Source organism: Perna viridis, chromosome 2 (assembly GCF_037379345.1).
Source record: "Perna viridis isolate PV_CMFRI_1.1 ecotype Kerala chromosome 2, ASM3737934v1, whole genome shotgun sequence".
Lineage (NCBI taxonomy): Eukaryota > Metazoa > Mollusca > Bivalvia > Mytilida > Mytilidae > Perna > Perna viridis.
Genome location: NC_142446.1, coordinates 67553125 through 67567862, shown reverse-complemented (window position 1 = coordinate 67567862; position 14738 = coordinate 67553125). Strand labels below are relative to the sequence as shown.

Here is a 14738-nt window from a genome sequence, read left to right as displayed (position 1 = left end):
ACGATTTCGTGTCATAATGGACTTCCATAATGGACGTATACCATTTCAAGCCTGGTTCAATTCGTACCATCAACACCATGTGCCAAATAAAACTGATGAAATTGATAAAGCGTGAGTTCAAAAACAAGGAAGCATTAGATTCTTTCTTCAAAACAGTTATAAAAATAGTTGATATCCGATAAAACATTTTGAAGATCACTTTACTGCTATTATTCCTCGAATAAGACACTTGTTGTAAGTCGAATGAACTCAGCAAGGAATTGCTTATATTCTTGCTGATAAAGCTGCAAAAATTTTGTTGCTATTTGACGTAAATATTATATTGGAATTATGCAAAAAGAAATTATGAATTCACCTACATTCCAACTGAAAAATTTTCAAAAGATGAAATTTGGAATTAACACAAACTCGTTACTACCTCTTTACAAGCTGAGCCTAGTAGCAAGAAAGTACTATGTGCTGGCTTCCCAAACGTCACAAATCACCTTATTAAAATAGATTTATTTTCTCTTCAAGTCATTGCAGACTTTCTTTTTTATAAATTTAGATCGAAGATCAGAATTGATATAGCAGTCGCCAAAGCTTTTAAATTTGTAAAGCTTGATAGCATCTGCAATTATATTACACTACCGCAGGAAAGTAGTCCCATTGGCATACCTCATTCAGGTTCAAATGCAGATAGTTAGGTCACCTTTATAGGTATTTTTATACCTTTTATCAGTACCTGTTTATTTCTAAGCAATTACCTTTATATGCAGTCGTTCAGTCTCGAATCCAGTGAGGTTGTTGTCTCTTTCAATAATATTCAACACATCAATTCTCCTTATATAAAAAAATCCTTGATAAAACTGCAGTAGCTGATCCAGAGGGGGTGCCGGGGATTGGCGCCCCACTTTTATTGGTAAATTCGTCATTTTCGTGTGCAAAATTGACAAAAATGGCAAATAATGTCCTAGTACCCCTTTTCCTTCCGAACCCGACTGTCTCCCCTCCTTTTCAAAGTGTCTGAATCTGCCCCTGAACTGTTACTATTATCAAATAGTTTAACTTACAATGTTAATCTAACTAGAGACCTTCACACATTCAAAACTAGAGGCTCTCAAGTACCCGAATAGCCTACCTGTCACGATATGTAAGATTTTATTTTTGTAAAAGCGGCCGTGTTTTTTTTTTCTAGGATAAAAATTCCTAACGCGCAATTAATCCTTAAGGACAATCAAACCAAATTTCATTTAATTCTGTCCAGTAGTTTCTGATCGAGGAGAAAAGTTTTTTAAAGTAATTACATTAAAAATAGCGAGAGAACGTCGAAAAGGGTAATGACTCCAACATGGCTTAACAGATTTACATGAACATTTGACCTCTGATAGATCTCATCATGCTTAATATTTTTACTCCGTCAGAATTTGGAGATATTTGCGAAAAATTATCAGTCATGTTTTTCGACGGATCAAAATTAATCCACACATTAAATCCATGCAGACCACCCTAAGGAACATTCATACTAAGTTTGGTTCTACATGAAATTGGTCTGGTAGTGTCAAAGAACAAGATTTGTTAAAGAAATAACATTTAAATTAAAAAAAGCAAAAAATGTGGACTACTTCATTCATTTGGCTAGCAACCCAATTTATTTATTTGGATTAACTGTTCTGTGGACTTTGGGTGAGAACGATGTGCCATTTGAAAACTGATATTTAGCAGTACGTATTACATTTCAAGTTGAAAATGAAATCATCCTATCATACCTACCTAGTTTGATTCCAGATTCATTTTTCTGTATGTTGATACTATATTTCTCACGAACATTTTATTTTTTTAATGGAGTTTTGATCTTTTTTATATAAAAAGTCTGATTCAGGTCTTAAAGAGTAATCAAGGGAACCAAGGTTATAGCGGTAATCAAAAGAATGTAATCCAGGGACAAAGACCAGGCATGGAAAACAGACATAAACAACAAAGAACATAAAGTAATTAAAATCATACATACAAAGTAACAAAAGTAAATGAGCAACTCGGACTCCACTAAAAACTGGGAGCATGGAACAGGTGCACCGGTAGGGTAAGCGTCCTCTGCTTTTCTAGAAACATCCGCCGAGTCGCTCATAAAAAGTCTAGTCCGGGGTAGACAAAAGAGGGAAGGAAAACTATGACCCGTTGAATAAATCAGTTCTCATGGTGCTGATGGATACACCATAACGATCCACGAGTTCATGATAACGACCATAAAACTTCTGTAGTGATGACTTCAATCTTGTAGCAACATAACCCTGCTCTAGAAGCCTATTTGTTAGAGTTCTAGCGCGATACAAAACGTCTGCGTAGTTTCGGCAAGCTCTGGCATAACATATGAGTTGTGATATGAACACTCCATACGCAGGAGCCGAAGGGATGTTGACACAGATGAAAGGAAAGTTGACAATTCTGAATAAAAAGTCATCACGTTTATCGTAAAGTTTGGTCAATAGTTTTCCTTTACCATCGATTTCTAAGTGTAGGTCAAGATATGAGGCTGACTTCACAGTGTCTGTAGTATCCTTTATCTCAAGTTCTTAAAATGTGTCTCTTGCTGTACTTTTCTGTCCTGTAATAAGCTCAATCTGATCAACACTGGGGGTTCCTCAAAACTAGCCAAAAATCAAGGGGCAATAACTCAATCATGGTTTAACAGATTAACACGAATATTCGACCACTAATAGATCTCAGCCTCCAAAACACTAACCTTATATCATTATTTTAGCCATTGATAATAGACCGACATATCGCTGTACCGATTTGACCTACTGGGCACTTGTTTCCGGTTCAAAAGTTTTTCCCGTATTCCATTGTTTTTAACTGCGGTACTTGTATACATGTAAACATTTCGGTAACCAAGTTGTTAAAATGCCTGGTAAGTTTTCGATGTTTTTTATTCTTCATTGTTTTATTCTGTTTCAGAAACGTTTGTCCATCAGATATATATTTCAACTGGCAAAGCAGATAAAAAATGAACCGCATACGATTTAAATTAAATTTTGTTCCCCATCTTCATTGTTTTAATGACATTCGTAATCGTAAAATAGTTTTTATCTACCTCTTGTATTACACTAGTCCAATTTTTTTTTAAGATGCAACCCAATTTATTTATTTGGATTAACTGTTCTGTGGGCTTTGGTTGAGAACGGTGTGCCATTAGATAACTTTGATATTTACGTACCACATTTCAAGTTGAAAATGAAATCATCCTAAGGTCGTAAGGAACATTCATACTAAGTTTGGTTCTATACATGCAATTGATCTGGTAGTGTCAGAGAACAAGATTTGTTAAAGAAATAACATTAAATTTAAAAAAAAGCCAAAAATGTGGACTGCTTCATTCATTTGGCTAGCAACCCAATTTATTTATTTGGATTAGCTGTTCTGTGGACTTTGGGTGAGAACGATGTGCCATTTGAAAACTGATATTTAGCAGTACGTATTACATTTCAAGTTGAAAATGAAATCATCGTATCATACCTACCTAGTTTGATTCCAGATTCATTTTACTGTATGTTGATACCATATTTCTCACAAACATTTTATTTTTTAATGGAGTTTTGATCTTTATTAAAAAAAATCTGATTCAGGTCTTAAAAAATGTTGCTTGCTGTTCTGTCCTATAACAAGCTCAATCTGATCAACACTGGGGGTTCCTCAAAACTAACGAGAAGTAGCATATCAACCAGGTGTACTCCTTCCGGCATTTCACCACAAATCATGTATGTAAACTTAAAAATGACTTAATTCAGGATGAAAATTAAACTATACTCAGATGTGATATTTCATGCTAGGCATTTTTAAAATGTTATACATTAGTGGACCATTCTGCATGCACTTGACAAACATCAAATACGCAATTTAAACACTAAATTAATTTGGAAATGTCAACATATGCTTTTACATGTTTTATAAGTGCTATTAATTAGTTTTCATATGATTGTGTTTAATAAGAAGAGAATTTCTTTCATTTCTACAGAGTGTGCCAACATATTTTATGTAATTTTTAGAACATCAGCACAAATTGGCTTAAACCTTGTAGTGGCACAGCTAGGGATAAAAATATTTTAATTTCAATTAAACTTTCTAATATATTTTCTTACCTGGTAATAACCCTACATTTTGAAATTTTAAAAGGTTATTTGATTTATGAAATTTCATATGGCAGGAGTTTGATGAAACATGTTACTTTTCAAAGGGCATGATTGTATTGTAACAGATATTTTTCAGAATATGTTGCTTTTAGAACATATGCTATTGGTACATGTAAAGATTTTTTTCTTCAGTATTTTTATACACATTTGTATTTAATGTGGTAATTTTACAGGTACAAAGAAGAAATACACAGGGGTTCATGGAGCTGTGGAGGTTGGAGATGTTTTGGAACTTGAGGCTATGGTGAAAAATGGTGCCAGTATTAATGAAGTGGAAGAAAAGGACAAATTTACTCCTCTTCACACAGCTGCAAACATTGGGGCACTTGAGGTAGATATATTAGTGTAGTACATTGTATTATACTATATTAAGCCTATCCAGGAAGTAAAACTAACAATGTTTACATTTTACTAGTGAGGTATTTTTAGACTGCTTGTTTGATTTATGAAATATTAATGTGCTTGCAAAAGTCCTTTTTATTTATGTAGAATGATTTTTGTAGTATTTCTCTCACAAAGTAAAATTTATGCGTGTATTTACTTTAATTTAGTAACACAAATAATTTTTGGACAACATTTTTCAAACAGAAATTGCTAAATTGCTAAATAAATTTCTGTAGGAAATTGGTCAAAATTAACACACATTTCAATAATCTGAATCATCTATCAGGACCAAAAAAGTTTAATTTTTTCAGTGTTTGCATTGGTTATTATGGCATGGAGCTGATGCTACTGTGACAACATCTAGAGGATGGACACCAGCACATATATCAGCAATAAGGGGACAAGATGCATGTATGCAGGTAATGCATGCTGTACTCTTTTATTTAGATACATGTATGCTGTACTGTTTTTATTTCTCTGGTACAGGGAAAAAAGAATTTAGTTCATTTGGAAATATACGTGTAATTAAACTCCATTCCATAGCTTCTACAAACCAAGGAAACAACATAATTTACATGTACATGTATGTCTACTACACAGTGACAGTGATACTTATACATGCATTATACAACTGGCTTTGTCAAGCTGAATCAGTAGTATGTGATGACTCAAGTAAACCTTGAAAGAAATGTGGACAAACAAAAAGATAATATATAAATTCAATTTTATCAGTTCCTTCATAAATTAAAAAATTGCATTTTTACCATGAGAATGTATGCTAGAATGATATTTTGATATTAGTTTTAATTTAAAATAGGTAATATGGCAAAAGTAATGGACCATTTCATATAGTAGGAAACAAGTCAAAGAAATAGACCATACAAAACAAAATTAAACAAAATGGCACTGTCCAGCTAATACAAAGGATGAGCAAATCCCAGTGAAGACTAATAAAGGCCATCTGATATTGTAATGTTTATCTGCTGTAAAAGATGTAGCTTTTTCATATATTTGAATTTCAGGCACTGGTCAACAATGGAGTAAGCATGACATCCAAAGATGTACGAGGCAGTCAGCCAGCCCATCTTGCAGCAGCTCATGGCAACTCATTCACACTGTGTACCATCCTCAGAGCTGGAATTGTAAGTTATTTATCAGTCATATTGTGCGCATGAGTTCAATGTTACATGTACCTTTATAGATTTTGTTCTTGGTTCTCAGGTCAATTTTTTCAAGAAATCAATGAGAAAGAGAGCCATGTTTTACTATATTGCCATCTTAAATCAAAGAATGTGGTCTTAAGATTGTATTTATTCAAATGAAATGATATAAACAGATTGTATAATGAAATGCTATGTTCTGATTGTTTTATATTTCCACAAAAGGATGTAAATGTGACAGATAAGAATGGCTGGAGCCCTGTTCACTGTGCTGCATACCATGGTAGGCTGGGATGTCTACAGTTGTTAGTTAAATGGGGTGCTGAGGTGGATAATACAGATCACTCTGGAAATACTCCAGGTCTGTCTCTTAATCACTATCTACAGAGATTAAGAAGTGTCTGATTGATATACATAATGCTTTAATACTACATTTTTTTGTAACTGGCTTTTAACTTTGAAATGCTTTTAAAGTCTATAGATCTTATATTCTATCTTGTTGCATCATTTTATTTATTCAAGAAATCCTTTCTGATTAATTTCTGGATATTTTTCTACTGATTTAGATTTTTTTCATTTTTTCATAATTTAAAAAAAAATGATAATTAATTACCACCCATTTTTTGAATTTGATTTCTTATTTTAAATAGTTAAAAGTGTTTCTTAATATAAAAGTTATTCCTCTGTCATTTTCAGCTCATTTAGCAGCAGCAGAAGGAAACTTACCCTGTTTGAAGTATCTAGTCAGTATTGGTGTGACCCCTCTACATGTATTAGGGGCCAGGAATGACCAGGGAGAGACACCTAAAGACCTAGCCCAGCAGTTCTATAAGGAGAATATAATAGACTATATAAATGGCTTAGAATGGGAGCGGGACCATCCTGAAGAAACTGAAAGTGAGTTGTGTGTAATGATTATATACAGAAAAAAGACAGATTTATAGTGTGACAGAAAATACTGTACAGTAGGTTATTTTTGGCAGATGAAAATTAAGTCATTTTGTGGCAAAAAAGTTATACAAAAATATCTGAGGTTTCTAATTTTGAGGGATGCTGAGTGATGCACTTAGTAATAAAGCCCAGAGTAAATATTTTTAGGAATTTATGTTTTAGATAGACTGCTAAAATATGACGATATTAGTAACCAGCAAAAAAAAAATGCTAAACAGTATCACTTTTAGCTTAATGGGCCCAGATGTGATATTCTGTCTAGACATTCAGAACCAAAGTTATTCTTTTTATCTGTGTCATCACAGAGGATTTGACATAATGTTGTCATTGAACATTGCTGGTATTTACAAGCAGTACAGCAGTAGCCTGAGTTAGAAAACATTGTACTAAGAACAATAGAAAAATGACATATCCCTGGTAGTTCCCGAGTATTTTAAAATCATGTGAGTGTGTTGCATGTGCTTTCTATTCACAATTCACTTATTGATTTTTCTGTTTGAAAAGTGGCATTTATTATAATTTCTTTGTTGTTTTTTTAATCAAAATCAAAATGGATAAGATACTGAAAGAAGCAGGATGTCACATTCTTAACTCTACAAACCTTTCTTTCTGTTTATAGATCTGGCTTTCCCGGCCCATGTGGCAGCCTATAATGGAGACTTAGCACATCTACGCATGTTAATAGAGAATGGTGTCGTCAACATCAATGAAAGGGACGAAAAGGGGGCAACACCAGCACATAAAGGTAACTGCCTAAAACTGCTCAAAAGATTTTGAGGAAATTTTGTTGGAAGATTAGGCATCATATGGTAGAAGATAATTATTGTCAATACCTACAAGGGGAGATTTTTCATCTTGATGGTTTTACATATTGAAACTACACTTGCTTTTGTTATAAGACTTACTCTTTATGCCTTTATCTAATTAAAGCACAAGTAAGGGATGAAGTCTTGATGCCATGATAGGTGTTCCAAAACTATAAGGAAGAACCATGTTGCAGAAATTGTCTTACATTATAAAATCACTTAAAGATTAAAGTCAAATAAGGTCAAAATTAAAACAACTGATTAAATGAATTAAATACTTGTACCACACTATACATGAGAAGAACTTACAAAATATGTTTTGTAACATATAGAAATATATGTTCAGGCCAGTATCAAAATGTGATTTTACACATAAAAAAACACATTAACTTGTCTATCTATTATTATTATATTATTAAAATTATATGACATACAATGGTTTTCCGTCTCTGAAGCTATATGAAAAGTGTGTTTTAGGAAATGATATCCTTAATAATATGTTTTCTTATATTTCTTATATTGGCTCTAAACATTGTACCGGTACATGTATAATATAATGAGAAACAGTATGGTGAATATGTCAAAGAGACAACAACCCCACCAGGATGAAAATATCAGCCCAAGACCACCCATTGGTCTTCAATGAGCAATGAGGAAACCCTTGCACCTCAGGGCAGGCTGCAGCTGGTCTCAACACATACTCAAGTAAATAAAGGTAAACTAAAGGTGACAAAGAAACAAGACATATAGAGGCCAGAAATTCCTGATTTGGACAAGCACAAAAATATACATGTATAAAACTATGTAGCAGGTTTTTTTTCCTGTATACATGTAGTACTCGTCCTAACATATTGTATTTTTGATCTTTTCAGCTGCTGGGCAGGGCCATCTTCATGTTCTACAATGGTTGATAGAAATGGGTGCTAATATGACTATACAGAACAAAGCTGGAGAGAACCCAAGAGACATAGCCAGGAGATTTGGTCAGCTGGCTTGTGTAAAGATACTTGGTGGTGAACCAGGTTAGTTTATAGGGATGTTGTTTATTTGGCATCCACCTCAGTGTATTAAAATAGTAGATAGCATCCTGGTCCAGAAATGCTTGAAATACATGTATACAGGATTTTAAAGCTCAATAATCATATCAATTATTTATTTATTTATACTATATATCCTTTATCAATGTCATAACTTAAGGTCAATTGGTCATATTTATGGTGCAAGTGGTTAACATCACAGGAAGATTCTGGAAATGTGTTGTGAATATTGTCTTAACTTTACTCTGTATAAACTTAGAGTTGGTGTATAAATGAAATAACCTGGTTTGGGCCAGTTCATTTTGAAATACCTGTTCAAAATTAAAACATTCCTAATGGTAACTGATGTATTCAATTTTACACATTGAAGGTAGATCAGTTCAATTATTTTTAGGAGATGAATTTTCCTTTTTTTTCTCAAGGATGACCTTGAACAAATTTTTGTACAATTTTAGATAAAAATTAAAGGTTACAGAACTTAATTTCAAGGTAATTGAGCCCAAATATAGGCAATTCTTTACAACATTTCTGTAAGGAATTTTCACAGTTTTGCTGGCTAATAAAGAAATTTGTATAATGAACTCTTATCAACATTATTTCAGATTTCAGAAAGAAAATTGGGGGTCACCAATCTTGTTTTCTTGTTATATTTAAAAAAAACTAAAATTTCTATAGAATATTTCCAGTCAATTATCTCCCCTTTGAAAGAGGTTTTATAAAATTAAGGTTAGTAATTTTATCATATATAGGTTTATGCCAAAAAATTTTTAAAAATAACTAAAGACAATTTTCAAACACTATTTACTCATTGAAAACACATACTTTTGTATAATTTTGCTAAGTGGCAGAAAAGGACACTCTATGTAGTCGGTTTGATCTTCCTTAGCAAACATCTACCATGTCTAGACTTTCAAGATTTATTATACACAGTAATTGTACTCTTGAATTAGAATACTACATATATATCATTTCTACCTTCAGAAGAAGAAAGTTCACCTGTAGGTATAGGTGAAGGGTCAGAGGATGAAGATGGAAATACAGATGCTAAGGGTGTAGCTCTTACAGAGAAACAGAGGAAACAACAAAAAAGTTTGTTTTATTAAGGCTTACTGGAAAATTCTTGATTCCCATCTCCTTTCTAGTCTTATTGGGGTCCCATTTCCCATGTTAAATGTGTGTAGATTCAGTAGTACTCCAGGTAAAAATCATGCAAAAAGTGATTCATGGTGGGAAAGCCTACTTGTTTTTATTTTTGATGTTTCCATGGTTATAGTAAACATAAATTAACATGTTTTTTTTTCATATAATCCTTGTTCTTCAGTGTTAAAAGTTATATGAATGTACTGTAGAAATAAAACTTAAGGGAGATAACTCTGTAAATGATGCTATATTACAATAGAAACTGTTCAATGACAATTATCTCCTAAGAGCAGATGGGTTGGAATGAAGAATTATACATTTCATCATATAAACCTTTAAAGGAACTTAATAATGAAAATAAAAATATGTAGACTTTTTTTTGGGGTGTATCACAAATTATAAAATTTGAATTATTTTTACAATAACTGCTACTTAAAAAAAACTAAGTTCACATCATTCATCATATTATTTCTGGTTAAGAACAAAATACAAAGCACCCTAGTATTATTTTTTTTTTGAGGTAATAAGTAACCTACCCCCCCTATTTTACTGGCACTCATAAAATATAATTACAGAAAACGTATTTGATTGTCAACTTTGCTTACAACACTCTTTTGCATTGTAAAAATAGTCAAGAAAAAATAAAATTTTGATTTCTCATGTCATTTGTTCATTGTTCATGGCAAAACAAAATGGTGATGGGAATGTTCTCAGTTGACATGGCAACCAAAATTTGTTACAATATTAAGACTCCTCATAAAGAGATTAGCAATGGCTTTAAAACAAAGATACTGTGTTTGCTTTGCCTACAAAGTAAACACTTTTAACTTGAGTGGAAGAAAACATTTTGAAAGCTGATTTTTCATTACAACTGTATGATAGGTAGTTGGTATGAGTTTCATGTGTTAAGTTTACATCTTTAAAGTTGCATAGTTTTGCTTTCTTTAAAACTTATTAAACTAAACACAACAAAATAAAATTGACAATTATTTTCATTATTTTCCAGTTCGAGCTAAAGAAAAATTAGATGAATTAGAAAGATTACTTGAGATTGCTAAGAAGAACTACACACAGCTTGGAGGTCGACTGACAGAAGACAGAAAACGATTACAGGAAATCAGGGATAAAGATAAGTAAGTTATTACAGTATGGACTACTCGGTCTTTCTCCTTGAACAAAGACAAGTAATTTAAAGAAATGACCGTTCAAATCTCTATGTACTTTGTCTTTCCTGAATCCTTGTTAGGGTTTGTATGCCCCTGCTCTGATGGAGAGCGGGTATATTATTTATCCTTGTCTGTGTTTCCATGAAAATTTTTTTCCGTCACACATTTCTCAGCAGCTACTCATTGCAGCAGCTCTAAATTTTAACATTTTTATCCTGCAGGTATGCCATATTGTTGGATCTATTTTTGGAAAAACAACGTCCTGTAGACCAAGAACTTTTTCCCCTATATCATGGTTGAAAGCAGGGGTATCACTTGTGAACCAACACTCACAGATTTTCAATGATGAATTTGCTTTATTTTTTTAAAAAGATACAAACCTTGTTCTCTTCAAGTTGTAGTTTTTAGTTTTAATTATGATACATGTACTTGAAGTCATCATTGATTTTAAACAGGACCATAAGTGAACTAGAGGCACAGTTAGACTATGAACGATTAAGACGTGAAAAACTAGAGGCTCAGTTAGACCAGTACAGAAGAGAAATAGCTGATTTGAAGTATGAACTGCAGGCTAGGACATACGGCAGTGATCAAGATGTGAGTACATGTCAATTTTAGTGACCGCTTTATTTTCGCGTTTTTCACAGTAACACAAAAATAAACTGTCGTGAATATTTTCTTCAAAGAGCATTGAAAGTTTTTTTTTAGAAATTATAGAAACAACTGTGCAAAACTAACTGATTGTTGAAACTGTAGAAAAAAGTCAACACAAAAATTTCCTGGTTTGATGTATATATAGTATGATAAATAGATAGAAATATGTGTTCCATAAAGTTTATTTGATAAAAGGTGAACTTGAATTAATTTTTAAATATGCACATAGGATTTAAAAATAGTAATCTTGAAGTTGAGTTCAAAATAGGCACATTTGGTGTGAAAGTCAGTGTCAATCTGCAAATAAATGTAGTGTAGTTATCTTACCAATATCTATATCTTGTCAAAATTTTGATATTGGATAAGATACACTTCTTGAGAGTTTAGATTTCCTGCATTCATTATGTCTGAACACAAAATAAAAGAACGCTTTTACAGTGGGTATAAATAAATGATCTTATTATGCATTTAAACACATGTAAATGAATTCCCCTAATGTGCATTCAAACACACAATAAACGAGCACAGCATTTGTTAAAATTCACATTAGACAAACAATGAAAAATATAAATACTTCAATTAATAGAGAAAGAAAAGTAAAAAATATTTTTAATATAAATAATATAAAAAAGAAATAGCGATAAAATAAAAATGATAGCATAAGGAGTAGACCTAGAGTAGGGGACATAACTCTTGAAATCAGTAATATGTTTGCATTGTATTCAGTTTCACCAAAACCTATCAAGCTTTCATTTGAAACAATGGAATCAGTCCAAGTTATTTTGCTGCTTATATGAGATTGATGTAAAATGCTGAATGCAAATGTTCCAATGATTATTAAGAGTTGTGTCCCTTACCTTAGGTACCTCCTTAAAGAAGCAAGTTAGGAGTAAGAAAAATTAAAACAAAGGCTTGTATTTTGCATTTAAACAAAGGCTTGTATCATGCATTTAAACAAAGGCTTGTATCGTGCATTTAAAGGACAACTGTTTTGTGCTTTTAAACGATTGCTTGTACTGTGCGTTTAAGCTTATGCTTCTGTTGTGCTTTTAATGAATAAACACCCCTATCATGCTTAATTATCAATTTAAATGCATGTGATACACTCAGTAAATGCATGATAAACAATGCACGAATGCTTAAATGGGAAACATTAAAATTTCAAGTAGTGTAACTACACTTCAAAATATTTCTTTGTTTATGATGGGGTGTGGGGGCTTAAAGGGAATTTTATAGTGCTCTTAAAGTTCCCAGGTTTGAAATCTGTTGCATCCATACTCCAAAAAATATTTTACTATCTGGTACCCTTTATTTATTCTTTTACAGTACCATTCGAGTGATGAGGATCACTATGTACAGCGCACACGTAGAACAAAAAAATCCACAAAAGTGAAGAAAACGACAGATGATGGAGGAATGTTTATCAAGAGGAATGTGACTGTAAACCGTAAAACTAATGGACGAAAAACAAGAATTGTATAGCTGTAGTTGATGAATTATGTGAGTGAGAGAATCAGATCTAGGCAATTAGTAAAAAGAAACATTGAACAAACATTGTTTAATTTGAAGAAATTTTTTTTGTAGCATTATAAAAGATACATTTCCTGTCAGATATTTCTAGATTGATTTTATGACAATTATTATTGAAAACAGTAGAGGTACATCTTCTTTTGGTGAAGGGTCATGTGTGAGAGAATGAAATATAGTGAGTGAGGGAACTACTGGCATTTTATAATAATATTTAGGTCCGTCCATGTTGTGCTATATAATATGCATTGAAACTTTAGCAATATTTGTGATAATTCATATACATTTTAGCTCCACTTTTCTTACATGGAATATATTTTTTTTTACATTGTCCTCAATTTTCAGTCCATAGCTAAACTGTTATTGGGTTTTCAGTCCATAGCTAAGTTGTTGTTGGGTTTTCAGTCCATAGCTAAGCTGTTGTTTGGTTTTCAGTCCATAGCTACCGGTAAGTTGTTGTTGGGTTTTATTGTTGTTATTTACATTATTATATCAAAATGTAAATCCTTTATACTAAAATAATGTTTAATCTTACTTCTTAGTTAACTGTAGCAGATCTAGATGCAGATGCAGGGGGTTGGAACTTCCCTTTTTATCGGAAAATTTGTCATTTTCATATGTAAAATTGGTAAAAAATGGCAAATAATGTCTAAGCATCCCCCTTTTTTTTCTGAGTAACCCCAGCTGGTTCCCTTGCTTTTCAAAGAGTCTGGATCCACCCTAGGCTAATCAATGTTCTACCAATGTATTTCTAATGTTAATTTTTTTTCATACTGGCACAGCCTGAAAAAATTGCACTTAAGCTTCAAATAGACATTGCTACATGTATAACTAATACATATTAACTTTGTATGACATCTTTAGTGTAGTTGTCCTTAAGAATCATGCAAATATAATAAAAAAGCAGTAAGTCAAAATATTTTTAACTTTCATAGCAACTTAGATATTTCAGAAAGTCAAATCTATGATCAGTATTCTTAATAGGGGTTGTATATAAGGGTAACAACAAAATTACCGAATACTAATCCGATTCATAATTAAGTCCAGTCCAAAATAAATCTGGCAAAATAGATGTCACACCACCGGACTAAGACTGATAAAATAAGAAAACTAGTCAAAAAAAACTATTCAAAGTCCATTTGAAAAATAATTCCTGCCCTTTTTTTACTACAGATCTTTAAATAACCAGTAAATATTTTTGTTAATTTTTCCAATCTCCTTCATTAATTTAATTTGTTCTCAAACCAATAGTTGGGCATAGGATATAGATACAGTTGCACTATTAAGAAAGTTGAAGAAAAAAATATGGACATATATCACTCTCTGCATGATTTTTAATTTAACCTGTACCTTTTTTCCAAATGTAGTCATTGATTGTGGTGGATACCTTGTAACATTCAAAAACCAATTTGTATTTTAATATGAAAATTTTAAATTGTTATTTATTGTATACAAATGCATGTGTCAAATAACATACTGTTAGTATTGTTTATATTATGTTGTCTTATATACAGTGGCAGATCCAGGGGAAGGGCTTTTTGTTCTAAAGTTTTGCCAATTTTGTACAAGCAAATTATCAGTTTAGCGCAGAACACCCTTTTTTCAAATTTCAGGATCGGAAACCCCTCCCCCTTATAATTTTCTGGATCTACCCCTGTTATATTTTATTTACATGTATTGTTGTTGCCTTGGAAACCTAAACAGCTTCTAGGCAGAATAAAAAGAAATCAAAAAAATAATCAGT

The 14738-nt window shown here is 32.2% G+C and overlaps 2 protein-coding genes across 4 annotated transcripts in view; one reads left to right on the top strand and one right to left on the bottom strand.

The window, feature by feature from the left end:
• Positions 1–62: 62 nt before the first annotated feature.
• On the top strand, positions 63–14733 carry LOC148626610 (ankyrin repeat domain-containing protein 42-like). Of its 2 annotated transcripts, none has more exons than XM_088570764.1 (12): positions 63–111; positions 4343–4500; positions 4865–4972; positions 5576–5695; positions 5939–6074; positions 6410–6610; positions 7284–7409; positions 8343–8492; positions 9489–9596; positions 10654–10780; positions 11269–11410; positions 12794–14733. In XM_088570764.1, the coding sequence occupies exons 1-12, from the start codon at positions 78–80 to the stop codon at positions 12947–12949; spliced, it is 1566 nt and encodes a 521-aa protein (XP_088426890.1). In that variant the 5' UTR covers positions 63–77; the 3' UTR covers positions 12950–14733. The 2 variants fall into 2 exon arrangements, with proteins under 2 accessions (XP_088426890.1, XP_088426891.1); XM_088570765.1 differs by lacking the exon at positions 63–111 and adding an exon at positions 2783–2890.
• The window catches only part of LOC148626609 (beta-1,4-mannosylglycolipid beta-1,3-N-acetylglucosaminyltransferase brn-like), a 78289-nt gene continuing 69100 nt past the window's right edge, over positions 5550–14738 (bottom strand). Inside the window, exon 3 of one of the 2 annotated variants that reach the window (XR_015920121.1) lies at positions 5550–5687. The gene's annotated coding sequence lies outside the window, so the exon portion shown is untranslated. The remainder of the gene's footprint in view (positions 5688–14738) is intronic. The other variant, XR_015920122.1, reaches the window with a different exon arrangement.

Bases quoted from the DNA above. Each gene is read 5' to 3' on its own strand.
- LOC148626610 (XM_088570764.1), top strand. From the start codon at position 78: ATGTGCCAAATAAAACTGATGAAATTGATAAAGC. The intron at 6,075-6,409 runs GTCTGTCTCTTA...TGTCATTTTCAG, and splicing joins TCACTCTGGAAATACTCCAG to CTCATTTAGCAGCAGCAGAA. The intron at 11,411-12,793 runs GTGAGTACATGT...ATTCTTTTACAG, and splicing joins CATACGGCAGTGATCAAGAT to TACCATTCGAGTGATGAGGA.